We start from the raw sequence: 25,693 nt of genomic DNA, 5'->3' as shown, positions 1-25,693 counted from the left end.
GCTCCACCCCAGGATGGTTGGCCAGCCCTAGTTTAATGTCCATGAACCAGTCACTCATTCGCATTTTTGCCTGAGCTGGTTAGAGTTGGGTTTTTGTTATGTGCAATCAAAACAAAAAGCCTACCTAAGGACTTTTCTTGTCTTCCCAAGGACAATGAATTATAAGGAATTTATATTATAAAGCAACATGACAGAGTGGAAAGAACATGCACTTTGGAATAAAATGAAACATTTTTAATGCTGTTTCCAGCAAGATACTTAATCTCAAAGAGACTGTTTAAATTTATAAAAGAAGGGGTGATGGCTAAACTCAAAGAATGATGAGGACTAAATGAGAAAAATTATCAAATGAGAATCTAAATGAAAATGCCTGGAATGTAGTAGGCAAACAGGAAATGTTGATTCCCTTTTTTCTCCTTAAAGGCAGGCTTTCATTCTGTATCTTTCAGTATCTCCATTCTGTGATCAATGAATTAAAAAACAGGAATTGAATTTTACCACCTGTTAAACTTTTTGGAGAGTAAAGAAGGAAATAAAAATCAAGTAAACAAGCAATTACAAGCATTAGTTTGAAATCTCAAATACTGCCTTGACACCTGGATCTCTTTTTCCTGTTTTACTATCACCTAAATCTCCCGAAAGGTTTATAATTTTATAATTAGGCCAACATGAGATATAATTTGGAAAAACTAGTGACACTGTGCTTTGAGAAGAGAATAAAAGGGCATGACTGGAATTCTGCCAGGATGATCTTCAACATTCTGCCCTAAGCAGGGTATTACTAACTTTCCAACACTGCTGGTGTAAGGCAAGTGCTGCGAACTTCTTAGAGAATTAGGAAAAGGTTGAAACAAACTCTAAAGGTGAGTTCTTCGAGAAGGTATGTGGGCTGGTTTTCTTTTTGTTCCTTTAAAAACTAGCCAGGAATACCACCCAATTTATAATGAAGACTATACACAGCAGCACCAAAAGGGCTATGTACAAGAAGAGTTTTTCTTCAACAGAATCCACTTGAATGTGTTGAGAAACCGCATCTTAGCTAAGAGTAGTTCAGTAAGGAACAGAGCCATCTAAGTGCCTAACTAGTATTTAAAGTTGTCAAAGGGTGGGGATGTGCAAATTTAGCAGCGAAAGACTCTTTTGTTTTGCCTCAAGGGAAAGTGATGGTGGTCAGAGGGGCCAGTTCCAAGGGCTGGTCCAGGGGGGGCCGCTGTTCTTGGTACTCCGCCACGTGCCCATTGCGGTGGTGACCATACTCAAACTTGATCCGCAGCTCGCCAATCTTGGATTGGGGAAGAATATCTGGGATCCACTCAATGATGAAAGGTGTTGGCTCCTTTTGATCTGGGGAAGTGTTGCCTGAAGAAAAAAGAAAAGAAAAAAGATTGATTAGTACAATTCCAAAATAAATTTGAGTCTGGACAGGACTTCCCTGGTGGCACAGTGGTTAAGAATCTGCCTGCCAATGCAGGGGACATGGGTTCGAGCCCTGGTCCGGGAAGGTCCCACATGCTGCAGAGCAACTAAGCCTGTGTGCCACAACTACTGAAGCCCGTGTGCCTAGAGCCCGTGTTCCACCACAAGAGAAGCCCGCGCACTGCAATGAAGAGTAGCCCCCACTCGCTGCAACTAGAGAGAGCCCGCGCGCAGCAACAAAGACCCAATGCAGCCAAAAATAAATAAATAAATAAATAAATTAAAAAAAAAATTGAGTCTGGACAGATCTTACCCTGTTCACAAATTTTAAAAGGAAATGAAAAAGAAGTTTAAAAAAATATATATATATAGGAGGAAAAAAAAAAGGGGGGGGGGGCAACAAGAAGAATCAAGGGAAGGGAAAAGTGATTACTGCTATATCTATCCAAAACAAAGTTTCAGGGAACTGTCTGGCATCCTCAAATAAAATAAGACCCAGCTTTTATGAAAATAGGGCCAAAAGAATCATAAGGAGAGCCCAGACGAAGAGGAAAAGAATGCTTTTGAAAAAATGTAAAATAGTAGCAGAATTAAAAATAGGCATATGGTATCACCTTCAAAACTATGGAGACAATTAAGCATAGAAAACATAGTCCATTTAGCAAAAAACAGAAGAACAAAACGAGACAGAAGACCAACTATATCAATTATAATAAAGGGGATAAACTATTGAAATTGGACAAAAATCAAAACCAACAATATAATATTGATAAGAGATTCAATAAGAACAAAGTGTCACAAAAAAGTTAAAAGGATGGCAAACATCAGAAAAATGTAAAACAAAAGAAAGCTGGTGTCACTGTTGTAATATTGAACAAAGATGAATTTAGGGCAAATATTATTTTTACATTGATAAAGTATTGCTATAGACTGAATCTACATTCTCCCAAAATTTCTCCCAAATTTTGTATCCTCCCAAGATTCATAAATTGAAAACCTAATCCCCAATGTGATAGTACTTGGAGGTGGGGCCTTTGGGAGGTGATTAGGTCATGAGGGCAGATGAATGAGATGAGTGCCCTTATTTTAGACCCCAGAGACATCCTTGCCCTTTCTGTAATGTGAGGACACAAAGTGAAGACTGCTAATGGCCGTCTTTGAGCCGGGAAGCAGGCCCTCATCAGACATCAGATCTGTTGGTGCCTTGATCTTGGATTTCCCACCCTGCAGAACTGTGAGAAATAAATTTCTGTTGTTTGTAAGCCACCCAGTTTATGGTATTCTGTTATAGCAGCCCAAATGGACTACGACAATATATTTACATTGACATCTGTCAATAACTCTGATGTACCAAAAACACTGCATTACAATACTCAAAGCCTTTTTGCAATATCAGAAGACATTTAGAGAAACATAACTGTAGTAGGAAATTGTATCACAACTCTGCTATCTAAGTTGTATAAGTCTTAAAGCTACACAAGACTTTACATTGTATAAATAATAACATCTTTGCTAGCACAAATTAATATCATACATTAGGTTAGTGAGAAAATATTTTTAAATCCCTAAAATAAATAGAAATTGAAAAGGCACATCTTCTGACCTCAAAATAATAAAAGTAGAAATTGATAACCTAAGAATATAAAAATCAAACCAACTCAACCAACTGGAAATTTTAAATAACAAAGTGTTGGGGACACAGAGAAACTAAACTATGATTAGAGACTATTTAGATATTAAAAATAAGAAGAAGAACCTTAAATGTTCTTATTATCGAACATGAATTTTAAAAATTAACTGATAATTCCAAAAGGTATACAAATTTAAAAATTCCAAGAAAATGTTAGAAAAAATTTTTAAAGAGTTAGGATACATTTTTACAGACAAAAGCATAAAATAGTTCAAAACAGACATTCAGATAAATACAAGAGCCAGTTCTTTGAAAAAGACAAAAAATTTTTGGAGTATATAACTATAGACCCAGGTTGTAAAAGTTATGTGATTATCCTCTATACCAAAAATTATAAAAATGTACACAATTTAAATTTTGAATGAAAATAGAAGAACTTTTTGGGAAAAAAACAATTAAAATTGACTAAAGAAGAGATAGAGACTGTGAGTACAAATATAAATCAGAAGAAATTAAAGAAGTTTTTAGAGAACTGCCTGCAAGTAAAGGTTAGGTCCAAGAGAATAAATTCTTTCAAACATTCAAGGAACAGATATTTCCTAAGCTATTTTTTAAAATTAATTTTTATTGGAGTATAGTTGATTTACAATGTTGTATTAGCTTCTGCTGTACAGCAAAGTGAATCAGTTATACACATACATATATCCACTCTTTTTTAGATTCTTTTCCCATATAGGTCATTACAGAGAATTGAGTAGAGTTCCCTGTGCCAAACAGCAGGTTCTTATTAGTTATCTATTTTATATATAGTAGTGTGTATATGTCAATCTCAATATCCCAATTTACCCTCCCCCCCAAGATATTTAATTTGGTCCAAAGCTTTCTAAAATCATTTTCTATATAACTATTACAAAAACCCAAAAAAGATAGCCTCCAAAAAAGAAACTGTAGTCAGTTAATACTTATGAATCGATAATAAAAAATCCTAAATAAAGTATTAGCAAATAGAATCTACATACATATTAAAATAAAAAAGACCACACAGAATTTATTCCAGAAAGGCAAGATTACTTCAATATTAGACATTTATTCATAAAACTCACTTTGTAAATCAATTATACTTAAAATAAATAAATTTCATTGCACTTGGGTCAAAACCGTTTATCTTTTGAGGTTTCTCAAAAGATGGTAAAAAGGTATTTCAAGGGACTTCCCCGACGGTCCAGTGGTTAAGACTCCGCCTTCCAATGCAGGGGATACAGGTTTGATCCCTGGTCGGGGAACTAAGTTGCCACATGCTGCGGGGTATGGCCAAAAAAAAAAAAAAAAAGGTATTTCAAAAAATTAAATTCTAGGGAGTTCCCTGGTGGTCTAGTGGTTAGGATTTGGTGCTTTCACTGCTGTGGCCCAGGTTTAATCTCTGGTTGGGGAACTCCCGCAAGCCATGTGGTGAGGCCAAAAAATAATACGTAGATAAATAAAAATAATTTAAAAAACAACTACATTAAAAAAAATCAATTCTAGTTCCTAATAAAAATACTTAATAAACCAAGAATATGATATGCTGTTATAATAAAAAATTTTATCTGAAATCAATAACCAATAGTTCATTATTTAATAGTGAAACACAGAGCAGCTTTTCCCAGAAAAATTCTATGAAATGCTAATGGTATTCCCCTGAAAAGTGTTGACCAGTCAAATAAACTGGGGAAAACTTAAGTTAAATAAAGTTCAACAGGTATTTTAATTTCAGAATCTTTTTAATATGCAAATTTATAGGATGAGTTACTAAGAGAGATACATTATATTCTAAGACACTACTCCCTACTGCCTCCCTACTCCACTTGTAACATTTTCTGAGATCTGAGTATATCATACAACCAGGGAATTTCTCATGTGGCAAAGCTTCTTTTCCCACCAAAAAAGTTATTACAAAATTGACTGAACATCTTACAGTCAAGGGTCTTAGAATCAAAGAAATACAGTATGTAGCATTTCTCAAACTTATCAGATCATGGAACACTTTTTTCACAGCATACTTATCACTATCTCTTCTTCAAGATAGAGTTGGAAAATGCTATGCTGGAGGAGTTTTTACTATAGTAAAAATGATAGTTTTACTATAGTAAAATGAAAATCTCAGCTGCTAGCTTTACTATTATTCACTGTTGCTCTTGAAGTTGTAGCTAATTTAACAAGAAAAAAACAATGAGATATAAACATTTGAAAGGAAACAAAATTATCATTATTTTTCAAGTGATATAATTGATTTCCCAGAAACAAGAGGTAAACAACTATCATCACTACTAGGAACTCATTAAGGAGGGCAATTTGATAGTAATTATATCAAAATCAAGAGCTTTCCATACATGGGCAGTAACAAGTTAGACACATGATAAACATCTTATTCACAAGAGCAGCCAAAAATATATTTCACAAGAATTTGACAAAATAATTATAAATTCTAAATTTCTTGGTGACATAGTTCACTGCCCTGACACTGCTTATAGCCTAGTCAGTGGAAAGACAGGTGAGTGTTGGATGGCTAGGAGTGAAGGCTCTGGAGTCCAAAACTGCCTGGGGTTGAGGACCAGCTCCACCACTTTACTAGCTGTGTAACTCTGGGCAGTTTACTGCACCTATCTTCACCTCAGTTTATTCATCTGTAAATGGGTATCACAGAATCTACCTCTGAGTGGGCTGATGAGCATTAAATGGATTAATCTAGGTAAAGAACTTAAAATAACAGCTGGCACAGAGTAGGTGCTCATTAAGTGCTACTTGTTATAGTTGTCATTATTATTATTAAATTATTATACCCAAGTTAAAAATAGACAAAAAGCAATTCATCAAATACAAATGACTAATATGAAAATTTACTCTCATTAACATTTGAGGGCAATGCAAATTAAAAGAATGATAGGGCTTCCCTGGTGGCGCAGTGGTTGAGAATCTGCCTGCCAATGCAGGGGACACAGGTTCGAGCCCTGGTCTGGGAAGGTCCCACATGCCGCGGAGCAACTAGGCCTGGGAGCCACAAATTACTGAGCCTGCGCGTCTGGAGCCTGTGCTCCGCAACAAGAGGGGCCGCAATAGTGAGAGGCCCGCGCACCGCGATGAAGAGTGGCCCCCACTTGCCGCAACTAGAGAAAGCCCTCGCACAGAAACGAAGACCCAACACAGCCATAAATAAATAAATAAATAAATAAAAAGAATGATAGAACATTTTTTGGCTATCAAATCAATAAAGATTAAAAAAAGAAACTCTTGGGGACTTCCCTGGTGATGCAGTGGTTAAGAATCCGCCTGCCAATGCAGGGGACATGGGTTCGATCCCTGGTCCAGGAAGATCCCACATGCCACAGAGCAACTAAGTCCGTGCACCACAACTACTGAGCCCACATGCCACAACTACTGAAGCCCGCGCACCTAGAGCCCATGCTCTGCAACAAGAGAAGCCACTGCAATGATAAGCCTGTGCACTGCAACGAAGAGTAGCCCCCTGCAATGAAGAGTAGCCCCTTTCTCGCCACAGCTAGAGGAAGCACATGGGCAGCAATGAAGACCCAACACAGCCAAAAGCAAAAAATAAAAAAATAAAAAAAAACTCTTTCATGCATGGCTAGCAGGAGTAAACTGTAGAAGTATTACAATCTTTCTGGAGGGCAGTGTGACAAAAACAATCAAAAGTCCTAAAAATGTACATAACCTTTGACCCTCCTGTTTAACTTTTAAGAATTTACCTGAAAGAATATCCTAAATAAATTAGGAAATAATTAAGGCTATAAAAGGTTTGTCTAAAAGGAAGTTAATTATAAAAGGAAGCATTATTCATAATAGCAAAAAGTTTGAAACAACTTAAATTCAGGATTGACTAGAGTGAGATAACTTAATGAATGAATTTTATGAAGCTGTTTAAAAATGTTGTATTCACAACAGCCAAAAGGTTGAAGCAATCCAAGTATCCAAACAGATGAATGGATACACAAAATGTAGTAGATACATATAATGAAATATTTTTCAGCCATAGAAAGGAAAGAAAATTTGTCACATGCTACAACGTGGATGAACCTTGAAGAGATTATGCTAAGTGAAATAAGCCAGTCACAAAAGGACAAAGACTGTATGATTCTAATTTGAGTAGTCAAATTCATACAGACAGAAAGTAGAATGACAACCAGGTCTGGCGGGAGGCAGGAATGCAGAGTTAGTATTTAATGGGTAGTTTCAGTTGAGAAAGATGAAAAAGTTCTGGAGATGGATGGTGGTGATGGTTGCACAACAATGCAAAAGTACTTAAGGCCAGAAAACCTTATGCTTAAAAATGGTTAAAATGTTAAGTTTTATATTACATGTTTTATAATAATAAAAGTTAAAAAAATAATGTTGAAGACAGACATGGAAAGCTGTTCATGATATATTTTTAAGTGAAAAAAGCTGTTGAGATATGATCCCATGTTTTAGAAACCCTTTTCTTTTTCTCTTTTTTTAAAATTAATTAATTAATTTGTTTGTTTTTATTTTTGGCTGCAGTGGGTCTTCGTTGCTGTGGGCGGGCTTTCTCTAGCTGCGGTGAGCAGGGGCTACTCTCCTCTAGTTGCGGTGCGCGGGCTTCTCATTGTCGTGGCTTCTCTTGCTGCGGAGCACGGGCTCTAGGCACGCAGGCTTCAGCAGTTGTGGCGCACGGGCTCAGCAGTTGTGGCTTGCGGGCTCTAGAGCGCAGGCTCAGTAGTTGTGGTGCACGGGCTTAGCTGCTCTGCAGCATGTGGGATCTTCCGGGGCCAGGGCTCGAACCCGTGGTCCCTTGCATTGGCAGGCAGATTCTTAACCACTGCGCCACCAGGGAAGTCCCTAGAAACCCTTTTCATGCAGAGAAAAAAAAGTCTGGAAGAGTATACACCAAAATCTTAATGATGATGTCATCTACAGTGGTTGGGTTTACAGGTGGTTTTTATTTTTCTCCTCCTTTATGCTCTATAATGAAATCTATGATTTCTGTATAATGAACAGGTATTACTCCTCTAATTTTATTTAATTTTATTTTTTTTTAAATAAATTTATTTATTTATTTATTTTTGGCTGTGTTGGGTCTTCATTGCTGTGCTCAGGCTTTCTCTAGTTGCGGCGAGCGGGGCTACTCTTCGTTGCGGCACGTGGGCTTCTCATTGTCGTGGCTTCTCTTGTTGCGGAGCATGGGCTTTAGGTGTGCAGGCTTCAGTAGTTGTGGCACATGGGCTCAATAGTTGTGGCTTGCGGGTTCTAGAGCTCAGGCTCAGTAGTTGTGGCGCACGGGCTTAGCTGCTCTGAGGCATGTGGGATCTTCCAGGCCAGGGCTTGAACCCATGTCCCTTGCATTGGCAGGCAGATTCTTAACCACTGTGCCACCAGGGAAGCCCTCTAATTTTATTTTTAAAGTACTGGCTCAAATGAAACAAAACACCTTATCCCATGACTGCCTTTACAAAATGTGTGAATGTGTCTTCTTTGTTCAAGGTCAAGCCCCAAAGTCGAGGATAGCGTAATACACACACAGGTGACCCTCAAAGGAAGGTGTGCTATTGAAACCACCAATTTACTTACCAACTTTGAGAAAAGTTTTTAGTTCCAAGGGTCGCAGCACTGGTTGCTTTTCTATACGACCGTAGGTTTCTGCTATGCTCTCTACTTCTACTTTAGGGCATTTAAACAGCTCGTAAGTCCCATCCCGGTTCTGGATAAAACTCCGGGTGATTTCCAAAGGCATCTGCATATGGAGACAATACCAAGAAAGGTGAGAAAAGAAAACTTTCAAAGTAGACAAACATTGGATGACAACAGATTTTATTCATTCTTTTCTGCTAAGTACACTCAAATTAACTAAAATTTCCCCTTGTATTTTCAAGTAAATTTTTTCAACAGTTCTGCCTTTCCTTTTTCTCTCTGTAACTTTCACTTGAACCCTTACCAAACCATACTGAACACCTAATACCTTCATGGCTACATGACTGCTACTGGCACAGACCTGCTCTAAAATCAGTTTTATTCCCTCCCTACTGCTCTGCTAGCAGCAATCTTCTCCTAAAAACCCTACCAATGGCACCTATAGCTGACCTCACATCCTGTGTGCTTCCACCATCCTTGGGACTAAGCCAGACAGAGCTTGAACTGAATTTTGCCTTTGCCACTAAACAGCAGGCTGAGCTTCTCATAGCCTGTTTCTCATCTGCAAAATACAGTTAATACCAGTGCATGGTTGTGAGACTGAATGGGGTGATACAGGTAAGTAACGTGCAACACAGAAGCTCCACGACTTGACTTTGCTCTGGGGCTGCTGCAGTGCCTCCCTGAACCCCACCCTTTTCAGGTTAGAAGCTGTTTCTGCGACATCCTGCTTTTAAAGAAGTTCCTCAAGTGTCTTTAGTGCGAACATAGGCCTTTCCTAGAGTTCCCATGTAAGTTCTATAGTTACCAAACAATTTATTTTTCTGAACATAACAGTGCCTCGCAATTCAGCTAATCTTAATGTATTAAATAACATGATGCTGAGTTTTCCACACTATTCCATTATCATAGGAAGGGAAAATCCTCACATTTTTAGGATCTGCTTGAAAAAAATGTTTAAAAATGTCTAATATTGTCCCTGTGAAAAAGAACACAAACTAATTAAGAATCATTTCTCTAATGAGAACTAAATTGCAGTTTGGAGAAGAACATTGAATTGTGCTGGACCCACAGACTTCACAAACAGTATATCATCTCAAATTATATATATACTTTCTAGCTGCTTGCCAGTTAACCTAGGGCTCACCATGGCTAGTAGGGGATCATTATTTAATTTACAAGAAAAAGCATCCCTGTTTTCTGATCCCAAAGGCAAAGAAAAAAGGATACTCCAATTTAAAATACAGCCTCAAGCTACAGGGAATACCTATTAAAATCAGAGTTGGAACAATAAAGCCATGAATATTTCTGAATAATTTCTTAGTATGAAAAAAAGGAATTCTCTTTGGTGTCCATGACTCAAGGAGCTGGTGCAAACATACTTCCCGCACTTGCTTCCCTCTCTTCCCCTCTCTGCCCTCCCACTACTGTAGAAATAAACTCTTACCTCTGGGGTATCTAAGATTTGTTTAACTTGCAGGATATTCGTGATATGCCAGGTATACTTGGAAAAGGTTCCCAGTGGCAAAGCATCTTTGCGAACAAAAGCTTCAAGGTAAAAAGGGGGTAAAATTAGACTATCGAAAAATAACATGCTCTTTCACTGAATTCGTTATCCAGTTTCTGGAGAGTTCAGTGAAGTGATATTCCTGCCTTATAGAATCTCAGCCCTCTAAAAAAGGTATTTTATACACACACACACACACACACACACATATATGTTTTGGGTTGGCCAAAAGGTTTGTTCGTTTTTTTCCAAAAGATGGCTCTACTATTGCTTAGGGGTCTTTAACTTCATTTGAAACAATCTTGTTAGATTGTATTGTGACAACTGTCATATCAGTTGCATTTAAAAAAAACTTATCAAAATTGGTGACTTTTTGTGTAGCCATTTTAATATTGAAGATGGAAGAAAAAAAGCAACATTTTCGGCATATTATGCTTTATTATTTCAAGAAAGGTAAACACGCAACTGAAACACAAAAAAAGATTTGTGCAGTGTATGGAGAAGGTGCTGTGACTGATTGAATGTGTCAGAAGTGATTTGTGAAGTTCTATGCTGGAGATTTCTTGCTGGACGATGCTCCACGGTCGGGTAGACCAGTTGAAGTTGATAGCAATCAAATCGAGACATTAATTGAGAACAATCAACATTATACCACGCGGGAGATAGCCGACATACTCAAAATATCCAAATTAAGCGTTGAAAATCATTTGCAGCAGCTTGGTTATGTTAATCGCTTTGATGTTTGGGTTCCACATAAAAAAACCCTTCTTGACTGTATTTCCTCATGCAATTCTCTACTGAAACGTAATGAAAATGTTCTGTTTTTAAAACAAATTGTGACAGGCGATGAAAAGTGGATACTGTACAATAATGTGGAAGGGAAGTGATCGTGGGGCAAGAGAAATGAACCACCACCAACGACACCAAAGGCCAGTCTTCATCCAAAGAAGGTGATGTTGTGTATATGGTGGGATTGGAAGGGAGTCCTCTATTATGAGCTCCTTCCAGAAAACGAAACGATTAATTCCAACAAGTACTGCTCCCAATTAGACCAACTGAAAGTAGCACTCAATGAAAAGTGTCTGGAATTAGTCAACAGAAAACGCTTCATCTTCCATCAGAATGACCCAAGACCCCATGTTTCTTTGATGACCAGGCAAAAACTGTTAGAGCTTGGCTGGGAAGTTCTGATTCATCTGCCGTATTCACCAGACATTGCACCTTCAGATTTCCATTTATTTCCGTCTTTACAGAATTCTTTTAATGGAAAAAACTTCAATTCCCTGGAAGACTGTAAAAGACACCTATAACAGTCCTTTGCTCAAAAAGATAAAAAGTTTTGGGAAGATGTGGGATTATGAAGTTGCCTGAAAAATGGCAGAAGGTAGTGGAACAAAAGGGTGAATACGTTGTTCAATAAAGTTCTTGGTGAAAAGGAAAATGTGTCTTTTAATTTAAAAACCGAAGGAACTTTTTGGCCAATCCAATATATATATTTTTTTGTCCCTGCCACGCAGCTTGAGGGATCTTAGTTACCCCACCAGGGATCGAACCTAGCCCCGGCAGTGAAAGTGCTGAGTCCTAACCACTGGACCACCAGGGAATTCCCTAAAAAAGGAATTCTAGAAGCAAATCTATAATAGAGTTTTGGCAGAAATGTGATGAATCAAATGATAAGGATTTCTGCTATAAAAAGTCTCTGATGCTTCTTTTGAGATACTACTTATTTTTGACATCTTGGAAACTTGTTTGTTTGGTAAGTCTATACACAGAGGACTCTATTATAAAACAGCGTCTTACAACTTTAGATAAGTCAGAGGTCAAATCATAGTCCTTAAAATAACTACATAGAGTTTAAGCCTGCTCACGTGGTTGCCAATCTATTGCCCTGTCTCCCAGATTATAAAGGGGTTCCACTGAAGGACCCAAAAATATCTAAGCAATGGGTTAAAATTAATGTATCCAGCCTAAAATGGTTTGTTTTTGTTTTTGTTTTGGCTGCACTACTCAGCATGCGGAATCTTAGTTCCCCGACCAGGGATTGAACCCATGCCCCCTTCAGTGGAAGTATGGAGTCCTAACCACTGGACTGCTAGGAAATTCCAGGCCTAAAGTTTAAACTGGAAGCATCAACACTGTCTCAAGGGACTTCCCTGGTGGCACAGTGGTTAAGAATCCGCCTGCCAATGCAGGGGACATGGGTTCAAGCCCTGGTCCAGGAAGATCCCACATGCTGCGGAGCAACTAAGCCCGTGCACCACAACTACTGAGCCTGTGCTCTAGACCCTGTGAGCCACAACTACTGAGCCCACGTGTCACAGCAAATGAAGCCCACGCGCCTAGAGCCTATGCTCGGCAACAAGAGAAGCCACCAGCCCCTGCTCGCCGCAACTAGAGAAAGCCCGTGTGGAGCAACGAAGACCCAACACGGTCAAAAAAAAAGATAAATAAATTTATTAAAAAAAATAATACTGTCTCAAAAGTCAGATAGATAAGGTGTAAAGACAGAGATTTTTATGGCCCTAAACAGAGAGATTCACAGCTTGTACTATTCAAAGACAGAATTAAACATCAGTCCTGGGAATTCCCTGGCGGTTCCATGGTTAGGACTCTGAGCTTCCACTGCAGGGGCACAGGTTCGATCCCTGGTCAAGAACTAAGATCCCGCATGCTGAAAGGCTTGGCCAAAAAACAAACAAACAAAAACACTTCAGTCCCTATTACATCATCAAATAACAATTTACTGAAGAAATAGCTCTGATTTCTAGCTGTAGTTACTCTTGGGCTATTTGTCCCTGAGCAACCTTTTCCTTCTCCTTTTCTCTCCCTTATTTCCTTATACTACCAAATAAGTATCTTGAGATCTCTAGTAGAAAGATATTATATAAAACCAAGAAATAAGTATCAGAATACTGTAATTATAAAATGTTCCAAGCCTGAGAATCACTCTAAAAATAAAATCTCTCTTTATCATAAATGGGGAATCATGAAAAACAAGTTTTCGTTTTTGACACATACTGTAATATGCTTCCAAGAAGCCAGCGCAAACAACAATTGGAGCCTGCAATGCTTTTGTTGAAACTGGTTCATATCCAGAAAATATCCAACTTCTTGGTGGGCACCTTCATTGTGCTTCATCGGTGATTCTTTTACCAACCTTGTGCTTTCGGAATCTTTCCATCAACTCTTACTAGCATAAGCATGGGGCCTTTGAAGAGTGTGACCATTATTCTAAGAGCTGATGGGCTAAGGCTTCATGCTCTGAGCATGTAACTAGAAGTCCTAATCATGAAAATTCCACACAATTTTCCCCAAACATTATTCTCTAAGGTCAAGACATCTATTGCTATTCCTGAGGAAAAATCCCATACCTGTGGTAGAGTTGGGAAGCCGTTTTTTTGCACTTCCTATGGATATTCTCTGTTGCAGGGCATCAAAAAAGGACTGAGGAATGTGGAACACCAGTGGCTCTGGTTTGCCTATAGGAAATAAGAAGAAGCTCATTTAAGGAAACTCAGTGGGCTTTCTGGTGTGTAGGGGAAGGTGGAAGAAATGGAATTGATGGGTAGTAATAACTAAAAATACCACTGAGATTTCTTTATACAGGGGCAAAAAGAAGGCTTTGATTGACCTTTATGAGTCAAGCACTGTCACCTGCCCTACTCTTGATCCCTTGCAATTATAACACATACAGCACACCCTTGTCATCTACCAAAGATAACTTTTCAAATCCCTAATTTTGTAAACACTGCCACAGCACAGACTTCTCCCTTTAAAGAGGACATGAAATGAGATGAGAACATTGAGGCTGAGTTGAGAAGGTAAACTTGATTCACTCCTGCTCACTATCCCAGGCACCTGCTGTTTGCATTCATTTTCTCAGATGGCCAGGACCGTGAATGCCAGAGACTGCAAAGTTAGGACAATTTATCCAATAAGCATCAGTCTTCTCTCTGATGTGAAGACAGGCAAACTGTTTGAAAATACGTAACAAACCTCTTTTAAAAAGTTGCAAGACACTAGGTCAACAAAAAGTCAACAGAAAGAGTGTTCAGGGGAGAGGGTGAAAGAGTTCAGAGTTTTCCTTAAAAACTCTGCCCAAGAAGCAAGCTCCAACAGAGGGAAAACATCCAGAACCACATGGCTTAACATGTAACTTCCACCTGCCTGTAGAAGGTGTAGTTCTTTTTTTTTTTTTTTTTTTTAAATTTTTTATTTATTTATTTATGGCTGTGTTGGGTCTTCGTTTCTGTGTGAGGGCTTTCTCTAGTTGCGGCAAGTGGGGGCCACTTTTCATCGCGGTGCGCGGGCCTCTCACTATCGCGGCCTCTCTTGCCGCGGAGCACAGGCTCCAGACGCGCAGGCTCAGCAGTTGTGGCTCACGGGCCCAGTTGCTCCGCGGCATGTGGGATCCCCCCAGACCAGGGCTCGAACCCGCGTCCCCTGCATTAGCAGGGGGATTCCCAACCACTGCGCCACCAGGGAAGCCCAAGGTGTAGTTCTTAAAGACAGTTCAGCTGCCTTTCTGAAATAAAGATCAAGCCAAGAAAAATGAAAATGAAAGGTTTTCTAGAATTCCATATTAAGGTGTTACATTCTATCAATTGATTTTACCTACTTAATTGAGTACAGAATGCCAATGACAAAACTGTCACTGCTTCTGAGCCACTAAAATTTTTTTTTTAATTTTTATTTATTTATTTTTGACTGCATCGGGTCTTAGTTGCGGCACGCGGGATCTTTTGTTGCGGCACGCGGGCTCTTCATTGCCGTGTGCAGGCTTCTCTCTAGTTGTGGCGTGCAGGTTTTCTCTCTCTAGTTGTGGCGCATGGGTTCCAGAGTGCGTGGGATCTGTAGCTGTGGCACCCAGGATCCAGAGCACGTGGGCTCTCTAGTTGAGGGGCTCGGGCCTTAGTTGCCCCACGGCATGTGGGCTCTTAGTTCCCCGACCAGGGATCGAACCAGCATCCCCTGCATTGGAAGGCAGATTCTTTACCACTGGACCACCAGGGAAGTCCCAAGCCCCTAAAATATTAATATCTGGGCAGTTTCGAGAAGTCACTACAGAAAGGTTTTTAAAATCTTTCATCTTGAAATTAGATTATGGGCTATCTGCAGAGATCATTACAACTCTAAAACTGCTAACTTACCACAACTCAGCTGATGGGATGCTAGGGTTTAGGTAAATTAATCTTGAAAAGTCCTTGTACAAGACATGGAATCACAGTCCAGGAGAGAGCTGACGGTGACTTTGACAAAGGTGGTGGTAATGGAGATGGTGAGAGGGGCTGTTACAAGGAATGGGATGAAAAAGGACCACAGTTTATAGCTTACGTTATTGTCAATGTTCTGGGAGGTGGGTTAGTAGGTATTTATTATATTACTTAAAACAATATATAAATAAATTTTTAAAAGAAAAGGAAAACATAGACTTTCTCTTTAACCTTCCCTAGCTTATTTTGTTTTTCTAAAAAATAACTTCTGAAGTTTTATTTATTCTGAATTAATATAAATAAAACTAAGCATGTATTTCAACACCTCCATTCTTGTCCCTTTCTTCACCATGAAGCCACAACTGATCTAATCCTTCAAAACTCATGTCCTCCTACTGAGTGTCTGCAGTTGGGCTACTATTCAGTTTGGGGTGCTTTATTTTTAAAATGATGTTCATAAACTTCAACATGTTCAGCAAAGAACATCAAAATGATGTGAGGTTTGTAAATATGCCGTGAGGAGTGTTTGAAGACCTGAGATGTATCACTTGGAAAAGAGAAGACCTGTCAGGCAGAGCAAAGGGTGTGTGCAGTGGCAGGGACTGTTATTTGAAAACAGGAACAGACTTATTCCATGTGACTAGAGCACAGAATTAGAACCAACAGGAAGTATTATCAGCAAACATTTCCACTTAGTATGAGGAAGACCTTCCTCACAGTCCTCACTGTCTAACAATGTCAGGAGCTGCCTCAAAAAGCAGTGAGCCGGGGCTTCCCTGGTGGCGCAGTGGTTGAGAATCTGCCTGCTAGTGCAGGGGACATGGGTTCGAGTCCTGGTCTGGGAGGATCCCACATGCCGCGGAGCAATTAAGCCCGTGCGCCACAACTACTGAGCCTGCGTGTCTAGAGCCTGTGCTCCGCAACAAGAGAGGCTGCGATAGTGAGAGGCCCGCGCACCGTGATGAAGAGTGGCCCCCGCTTGCCACAACTAGAGAAAGCCCGCATGCAGCAACGAAGACCCAACACAGCCAAAAATAAATAATAAATTAAAAAAAAAAAAGAATAACAATGATTTTTTAAAAAAAGTATTAAAAAGCAGTGAGCTGCTCATCACTGCACAAAGCCTGGAAAACCATCCATCAAGGATGCTTTTAAGGCAATGGGCAAGACTCGGTTGGATGGTCCACCTCTGAAACTGCTGAGGTTCTATGAGGCTATCACGATCAGCCCAAATCCAGCTTGTGTTCTCCGATCTTCCTTAGCATGTCTGTGTAATTTTATATGACTATCTTAGTCTCACAGGTTTAGATTTTTTCTAAACTTTTTCCTCCCTTGCTTTAAGTTTGAGGGTTAGAATGATCTTCTAAGGTTTTGGTATCTCCCTTACCACACACCCATGCATACCCCAAGACCAAGGCTCTCTACCTTTACTTATTATTTGCTGTGGTTTTTCTCTTCCATCTCTAAATTCATTTTGCTGGTCCTGCATTTTGATTATGTGATTATTCCTTCATTTCATTTAGATTTCTACTCTCCTGAGGCCCAGTGCACTCTAGACTAAAGCCCAATTACTTTTTCTATCAAAACAGAGTAGACCTATAACACAATTACTTTAATTTCTCCTACTTTCAGCAGTAGCCCAGTTGGATGACCAATACTTACCATCAAACTGATAGTGCATGGTTTGATGGATGCGTTCTGTGACACTGGCCAGCCAGTCTTGGAAGGATAAGGTCACTTGTGCCTCATCTAACAGCTGACTACAGCCTAGGGAAAAACAAAGCAAAACGCTTCATTAACTTTTTTCTTACAGAATTTAACAGTTAATTGAAGTTTGAAAAAGCTAAGGAGTTTATACATAAAAGAGGAACAAGCTGAAATTCAAAGAAAGTAGATACCATAAGTGAAATGGAATATTGCAGGATTCTTTTAAATAATCCAACTAGAAAAAAAAAAGAAATAGAAAGCTCTGAGAGACTAATGGGTTTAAGATTATTAACCACAAAAAATTTGCAGCCTTTCAACATCAAACTGCAAATTGAAGAATGGCCTTGTATAATGGTTGTTTTAGAGCCAATAATTGGCCCTATTCCTGATGAATATGTCTATATACTCAATGACCTACCATTCTATTCTATTTCTTCTCCTGAAATGTTTTCATATGACTGAAGTATATATCCCCTTTTATTATTATTATTTTTTTAATAAATTTATTTATTTTATTTTTGGCTGCGTTGGGTCTTTGTTGTGGTGCGTGGGCTTCTCACTGCGGGGGCCTCTCTTGTTGCGGAGCACAGGTTCTAGGCGCAGAGGCTTCAGTAGTTGTGGCTCGCAGGCTCTAGAGCGCAGGCTCAGTAGTTGTGGCACACAAGCTTAGTTGCTCCGCGACATGTGGGATCTTCCCAGACCAGGGCTCGAACCCGTGTCCCCTGCATTGGCAGGCAGATTCTTAACTACTGTGCCACCAGGGAAGCCCTATCCCCTTTTATAAAGAGATAATGATGCCAAAACTACTATTCATTTAAATTACAATTCTCATAAATAAATGCATATAGTGATAATTTGGATTAAAAGCTATTTTCTTTTTTCTTTGCACCAAAGTGATAAAAATTTGTTTAAAATCTGCTACCAGATACTTTTGATTTGTTTACTTCCTGACCTTCCAAAAACATTTATTCTTGGACTGTGTAAGTTCTTAATTAATTAGTCAATTAAGATTTGGTCTTGTATTGTTTGCTATTTATGTATCGGTCTTGTCTTCAAAACCAGAGTATGAGGGCAGGGATAATGTCTAATTTTTAACACCCAGCCATATTATATGAGAGTTAAGAAAATGTCGACCCCCAAACATACAAGATTAACTATTCTGAGTAGAAAATCGACGTATATAAATTTATAAGTTATATTCAAATTAAGTCATTCTGTCTCTTAAATGCTACTGCTTTTAGGTGTTTTCAAAGTTCACTAACTTTGGAGAACAGACTATATTTGTCTTCCTCAACAAATATTTTCAGTATAATTGTAAGATATGTTTCTTCTTCAATTTGGAACCCCTATACCAAATTGCATATGGGTAATCAGCAACAAAAGGAAAATATTTTACAAAATATGTGCTGCCAAAACATGTCAGTAATTTTTGTTGCATTTGTTATTTAAAGACAATTTGGGGGACTTCCCTGGTGGTCCAGTGGTAAAGAAATCACCTTACAATGGAGCGGACGCAGGTTTGATCCCTGGTTGGGGAACTAAGATCCCCCATGCCACGGGGCAACTAAGCCCAGGTGCCACAACTACTGAGTTCGCGAGCGTCAACTAGGGAGCCCGTGTGCCGCAAACTACAGAGCCCATGCATTCTGGAACCTGCACGCCACAACTACAGAGCCCACGCGCCCTGGAGCCTGTGCACCACAGCTAGAGAGAAGCCTGCATACCACAACGAAGAGCCCGCGCGCCGCCACGAAAGATCCTCACGCCTCAACGAAGATCCCAGGTGCCGCAACTAAGACCCGATGCAGCCAAAAATAAATAAAATAAAGAAGCAAATAATAAATAAATCTTTAAAAAAAAAGACAATTTGGTTTTGAGCCTGATTTGAGACCAGTGGGACTGACAGCACAGATCTTAGCCTCAGTGCCTGCTAGTATTTATCTAGGGGGACAATATGCAGCATTTCTTTTGATTATATTGCTTTGGGCATCATTTTTTTTTTTTTTTTTTGCCACTCTGCTCAGCCTGTGGGATCTGACAAGGGATCCAACCCACGTCCCTCGCATTGGTAGCGCAGAGTCTTAACCACTGGACCACCAGGGAAGTCCCCTCTTTGGGCTTCTTCAGGATGATTTTCCACCTCTTTAGCCTATCCTGGGGAAGAGAAACTTACCCTGCCTTTTTAATGAAGAAGCAACCACAGGCTTTTTCAGGCCACTTTTCCTTAGATTACTGCTCACTGCATCTTGAGGCAGCAGTGAACTGTTCGTCTGTGCACCTAAACCACAAATCATTATAGTGTTTAATAAAATGTCTACAGAATATAAATCGATTCAATATTAATTTCTGAAGTCTGAAACATAAAAAGTCTTTGCTAATTTCTAAGTTAGCTTCAGTTTCTAGAAAGAATGAGCATTAGCCTTTATACATAACATCTTAAGTGTCTCACACCCTTTACAGGAAGTCGGTGGGGGGGCTAGAAGTGAAAGGAAGAAAAAAATTCACCCTTTGTTCCCACCTTTCAGACGATCACTATTAATTTTCCTTTTTGTAAATAGTTTATATAATAATAGTTTATTTTGCTGGTTTTGTGCTTTAAGTAGCTCTAATTATACCGGGATTGCCAGATTTAGCAAAAAAAAAATTTTTTTTGAACTTCAAACAAACAAATAATTTTTTAGTATAAATATGTTCCAATGATAGCATGGGAAGTACTTATACCAAAAAATTATTCACTGTTTATCTGAAATTCAAATTGAACTGAGCATTATGTACTCTATCTGGCTACCCGAGTGAGCTAACATTTCTCCAAACTCTTTATAGTCATTTTTCATGGCTGCCTGGTATTCTATCAAGTGGTTTATCATGGGTCATTTAACTATCCCCAGTGGTTGGCCCTTAGTTGTTTCTAATTTTTCAATATTATAAATAACTACACAATAGGCATCTCTGGACAAAATGCTTTTCCTGTACAAAGGATTATTTCCTTAAAAAAAGATTATTTAGAAGTGGGATTACTGAGATACAGGGTAAAAAACAATTTTTTTTAATTTCAAGTTTTCCTGGGAAAGACCCATAATCAAACATTTAACCACAATCTCTGCTCTATATTGCTGCCAGAATTACCCCTCAAAAACACAGAAATAACCATGTCGCTTTGTTTCTCCATCTTTCTCCAACTTCCCAGCACCTGAATGCCTGTGCCTGACCATCTGACCCACCTGCAGCAATACTCCCTCTATGGGTAGGAACATTTTTAAGGTTCTTAGCAGATACTACAAATGATTAAAGCAACTTACACTACACTAGCCATGCTGAAGAACACTGATTTTACCTTTGCCTGTGGTCTCGTCGCTTAAATATCTTTGCTAATTTGGTATCCCAAAGTATCTTGTTTGAATTCTGCATTTATAAAATGTTTGCATTTCTCTCTTCACTAGTGCATTTGGAGTTTGGTCCTCAGGTGCGGACCGGTAATATTTTCCTTTTGTTTACAGCCTAGGTCTTTTTTTTTTAATTATTTTTTAAAAGATTTATTTATTTGGCTGCGCTGGGTCTTAGTTGTGGCATGTGGGATCTTCGTTGCCACGTGTGGGATCTTTAGCTGTGGCATGTTAATTCTTAGTTGAGGCATGTGGGATCTAGTTCCCTGACCAGGGATCGAACTCAGGGCCCCTGCATTGGGAGCACGGAGCCTTAGCCACTGGACCACCAGGGAAATCCCTAGAGCCTAGGTCTTCTAACGCTTACCGACTAGGACACTTCAGCATTTTCATACTGATTTATATGAGTCTTTAACTGACACTGATATATTTGAATTTAAAAAGAAAAAAAATACATATATGGTGCCACCTGCTGAAAATGCAGATAACTATATTGCTAAATTATCGTTGAAAATATAATTAACCATTGTCACAAATTTAAAAAAATATATCTATTGATGAAAATTTCGTAACACTGTCCTAAGGCAGAGTAAGGTGTAAGACTAGTCTGAATGATTAAGGGATGAGAAAACTAAAAGTGGAGTTTGGTCAGATCTTATACTTGGCCAGTAGGACCGACTCTTAGCTTTACTTGAGAAAGAATCATCAAGGGAGAGTAAAACTTTTTTCAGGAAACAACAACAACATTATTTCTTATACTTGCTGAGATTCAGTGAAACACATAAAACACAGTAAAACCACCTCTAAAGGTAACACCACCAAACAAACAAACCCAACAGCTTCTCACCAGATACTTCCTCCTTTTTCCTCTTCTTTGGCTTAGAGGCAGTAGACTCACAAGCTGATACTGTTGATTCTGAATGGCAACCTAGCTGGGGCACAATAACCTCCTTTAGACCTAAAATATAACAAATTTCTGAATTATTAATACTACCCAAGAGTGAGTATGGGTCCCTATCTAGAGAAAATTAATTTCTAAAAATCTAAATCCCCAAAACAAATTATAGAGTGACCGTCTTCTTTAAAATCAGTTCCTTTAAAGAACTCTCCCAAACATATGTTTTTGTTCATAGACCATTAATATGATAAAAGGCTCTACAGAGAAATGTAAAACTAAAAAGTTGGGAGCTGCTGCCAACTAAAGATCGTTCAGAAATGAAAATAAAAAGCATCTACAAGATAAAAATGTAAAAAACATAAGATGATGTAGAAACATTTAAAGATCTTTTGAGCAAGGTACTAGTTTTCCCCATCTTCAAAGATAAGAAACAAGCAAGCAAGACAAAATAAAAGGGATTTTGTTTGTTTGTTTGTTCTTTGTTTTTACTAACATAGGGCATCTGTGGAGTAACAATATCAAAGCAAAGCTAACTTTGCTAGATTCATTGTTTCAATGAAAATGCACAAGTCTCTTGATCATTAATTTCAACTAGCCAACCAATCAAACTTTATGCAAGTATGCTCACTGGGATTAAAAGAAGGAATGCTTTTCATTTGATTTATCTAGCAACTGCTTCTGAAGGTTGCTAGGACAATCTCCAAATGCCATCAGTGGGACACTTCCATTGCCATTTTAGAAAAACAGAGTAACTGTGTCAACGACACCACCTACCGCTGGAATCAAAATTCAGGAAGTCTGAGAATTCCTGAGCCAATGTCTCGTCACTGGCAAAGGCACAGATGCAAGCAAAGAAATGAATGCATCTCTGGACCGCCTCATCCTTGGAGGCATTCGACTTCTGTGATTTCAGAGTCTGGCAGGAGCAGAAGAAACGGCGCTCAGGCAAGCTTTTGGCACTGATTTTCTGCACAAATGATGTATGCAAATACCCCAAACTATGCTTCTGGCTTGCCTTGCATTTCACCACCAAAATGTTCTTAGTAATCCTCTGTACAAGGGGACCTGTGGGTTCCGTGGCCAACTGCCAGATGGTTTGCTTGGTTTCTGGGGAGGCCTGCACTGCATTCAGGACCGAGCTCTTTAGCGTCAGAGGGGTGGCCTCTGCCCGGCAGTTCACGGCCAGCTTGATGTGCTGGCACTGGTTTTCCACAACACCCTGGGTGGCAGCTTTCAAGCATGCGGGGACATAACACCGTCCAGAGCTCAGCTGAGTGATGATCGTCCCATCCACTGTCTGGATGGTCGTCTCTGAAACACCTAGCTCCACAAAGCATCGGTAATCAGGGCCCCGGTCTCTTTGCCGCACCGAGTAGACTTGCAGATCAGAGCCTGTTATGATTTTGACAGCTTCAACACTAGGCTGCTTCCGCGCGCCATACCGGAAGATGGTTCCACATGTCTTGTTCTTACAGCTCAGTCCCCGGGTTCCATTGTATGTGCCACAGCGGGGACACTTCCTGATTCCCCTCAATGTGGCCTTCCCCAAATCAGATAAGAAAGCTGGGACTTTTGTCCTTAGAGAGTTTGGTTCCATTTTTCACAGGTCCTAGAAAAGGCAATAAGCCCATCAGCATGAGTATACATGCACACACACACACGAAGTTAAAATCACTTATGATATTTAGTATACAAAGTAAAATGTAAGAAGCTATCCACTATTTTCAAATTGTACCCTCAAAGAGAACATCCACTTAAACCCTCAAGCAAAATAAAAGTGGGAGGAGATATGGGGATATACGTATATGTATAGCTGATTCACTGTTATAAAGCAGAAACTAACACACCATTGTAAAGCAATTATACTCCAATAAAGATGTTTAAAAAAAAAAAAGTGGAGGAAACATTGCTTTTCACATTTCACATCTCTCTCTCTCTCTATATATATATATATAATTTATTTTTTGGCCACATCTCATGGCATGCGGAACTTTCCTGACCAGGGATCGAACTTGCGCTGCCCCTGCGGTGGAAGCACGGAGTCTTAACCACTGGACCACCAGGGAAGCCCTCTCTCTATATTTTTTAAGTCCCAATGTAATAACTGAAGCATTTTTCTAGATTCAATCCTATTCTATACAACAACCTAGATTAGTTAACCTACATCTTTTTCTTTTTTTCTTTTTTTGGCCACGCCACGTGTCTTGCGGGGATCCTCAGTGGTGAAAGCACAGAGTCCTAACCAGGGAATTCCCTAGTTAACCTAATCTTTACATGCACAGATGTTTGACTTGAGCAAAGACTGGAGAATGGGAAAGATGAGTTCTTTCCCTTCCACCATTCCCCACAAAACCCAGCCCAATCCTACCTCTATCAGTTGCCAGAGCATCCAGAAAAAGTGTAACCTAAATTCATAAGACCTAAAAGGTGCTTCATTAGTTTGTGATGATCATATAGGACAGACGAAGACATAATCATGTGCATAGTAAATGACACTGCTTAACTCAAAGTCTTCTGAAGTTTGAGCTCTGTGGTGTAACAATGCAGACATTCTGCCTTCTCCTTCTCAACCAGCCAATGGCAAAGTTCATGTCCAATGTTCCACAGTCAAAGATTCCCACTGCCCTAAGTGGAGACCTTGGCAGTCTATAAGTAAAACAGGAAAAAAATATTAAAGTTATACAAAGACAGAATGATTCTTTCATCCTAGAAAAGGAATCTAAGTCTTTCACAAATACTTGAGAAATATTTGATAGAAATTGTTATGGTTGCTTTATACTTTGAATCTCAAGAAGGTAAAACAGTGTTAATGTCATTACACAGGGAGTTGTCAAGAACACCTAGAGCCATGGTATATAATTGGTTGAACACTCATCCTTCCTAATAGTAATGCACTGCATTTTTAGAGTACTTTATGCTTTTCAAAGTGATTTCACATTCACTATTTCATTTGAACCTCACCATATTAGTATCTTATTTGAGCCAAACAACAATTGCTCTTCAGATGAAAATCAAAAAGTTAAGTAACTTGCCTGAGGCCACCCAGCAAAATCAGCAATGTGGTTTCTACTAACCCAGAGTCTGCTAAAAAGAGTGCGAATCTGTTTTTGATTTCCCCCAATATTATGAAAATTTTCAAACATATAAAAAATTGAATTATACAGTCAATCTTCATATACCCACCAACTAGATTCTACAATTAACATTTTACTATATTTGCTTTATTACATACCTACCCATCCCTTTCTCCATCTATCAATCCCTTTCATATTTTAATGCCTTTCAAAGTAAGTTACAGGTATCAGATTGGCATGCACATTATTAACTAAAGTTTAATATTTTTAATGCTTTTTAGAAAGGTAAATCTGCTTGTGATTTTGAAGTAGGGTGTTAGCTTTGCTTTTCCTCCCTGACCCCAAAGAATGGTCTTTTTTTTTTTTTTTCGCTGAGTTGGGTCTTCGTTGTTGCACGCGAGCTTTCTCTAGTTGCGGAGAGTGGGGGCTACTCTTTGTTGTGGTGCACAGGCTTCGCATTGCGGTGGCTTCTCTCGTTGCGGAGCATGGGCTCTAGGCGTGTGGGCTTCATTAGTTGCAGCACGCGGGCTCAGCAGCTGTGGTGCACGGGCTTAGTTGCTCCGCGGCATGTGGGATCTTCCCGGACCCGGGCTCGAAACTGCATTGGCAGGCGGATTCTTTTTTTTTTTTGTTTGTTTGTTTGTTTATTTATTTATGGCCGCGTTGGGTCTTCGTTGCTGCACACAGGCTTTCTCTAGTTGCAGCGAGTGGGGGCTACTCTTTGTTGCGGTGTGCGGGCTTCTCATTGTGATGGCTTCTCTTGTTGCAGAGCACGGGCTCTAGGCGAGTGGGCTTCAGTAGTTGTGGCACGTGGGCTCGTGGCTCGTCAGGCTCCAGAGTGCAGCCTCAGTAGTTGTGGCACATGGGCTTAGTTGCTCCGCAGCATGCGGGATCTTCCCGGACCAGGGATCAAACCCTTGTCCCCTGCATTGGCAGGCAGATTCTTAACCACTGCGCCACCAGGGAAGTCCCAAGAATGGTCTTGATAAAAGACTCTCCCTTCACATCTTCTATAGTCCACTGATTAACAGACTGGGAAGTACAAATTAAAGAAGCCTAAGAATGCCCACCTTCTCATTGGCTATGAACTAATCCCCCAACTGTAATATCTGCTGAGTGAATAAAGCTTTGTGAAATATGATTTACAGCAGGGTTCTCCACCTTGGCACTACAGACGTGTAGGGCTGGGTAACTCTTTGTTGCGGGGGGCTATCCTATGCATCAC

General features: G+C 39.5%; 1 protein-coding gene across 7 annotated transcripts in view; it reads right to left on the bottom strand.

The window, feature by feature from the left end:
- Positions 1 to 253: 253 nt before the first annotated feature.
- The window catches only part of C13H2orf42 (chromosome 13 C2orf42 homolog), a 40,702-nt gene continuing 15,262 nt past the window's right edge, over positions 254 to 25,693 (bottom strand). For 5 of the 7 annotated variants that reach the window (XM_036874044.1, XM_036874047.1, XM_036874045.1 and 2 more), the window contains 9 exons: positions 23,763 to 24,040; positions 22,169 to 23,003; positions 21,344 to 21,454; positions 19,287 to 19,391; positions 17,069 to 17,173; positions 13,565 to 13,672; positions 10,134 to 10,234; positions 8,627 to 8,789; positions 680 to 1,359 (listed from right to left, as the gene is read on the bottom strand). In XM_036874044.1, coding sequence (XP_036729939.1) covers positions 1,151 to 1,359; positions 8,627 to 8,789; positions 10,134 to 10,234; positions 13,565 to 13,672; positions 17,069 to 17,173; positions 19,287 to 19,391; positions 21,344 to 21,454; positions 22,169 to 22,991 — 1,725 coding nt within the window. In that variant the 5' untranslated portion in view covers positions 22,992 to 23,003; positions 23,763 to 24,040 and the 3' untranslated portion in view covers positions 680 to 1,150. Of the gene's footprint in view, positions 1,360 to 8,626; positions 8,790 to 10,133; positions 10,235 to 13,564; positions 13,673 to 17,068; positions 17,174 to 19,286; positions 19,392 to 21,343; positions 21,455 to 22,168; positions 23,004 to 23,762; positions 24,041 to 25,693 lie in introns of all 7 variants that reach the window. The other 2 variants (XM_036874049.1, XM_036874050.1) reach the window with 2 other exon arrangements.

Source organism: Balaenoptera musculus, chromosome 13, assembly GCF_009873245.2.
Source record: "Balaenoptera musculus isolate JJ_BM4_2016_0621 chromosome 13, mBalMus1.pri.v3, whole genome shotgun sequence".
NCBI lineage: Eukaryota > Metazoa > Chordata > Mammalia > Artiodactyla > Balaenopteridae > Balaenoptera > Balaenoptera musculus.
This window is presented reverse-complemented; position numbering and strand designations above follow the sequence as displayed.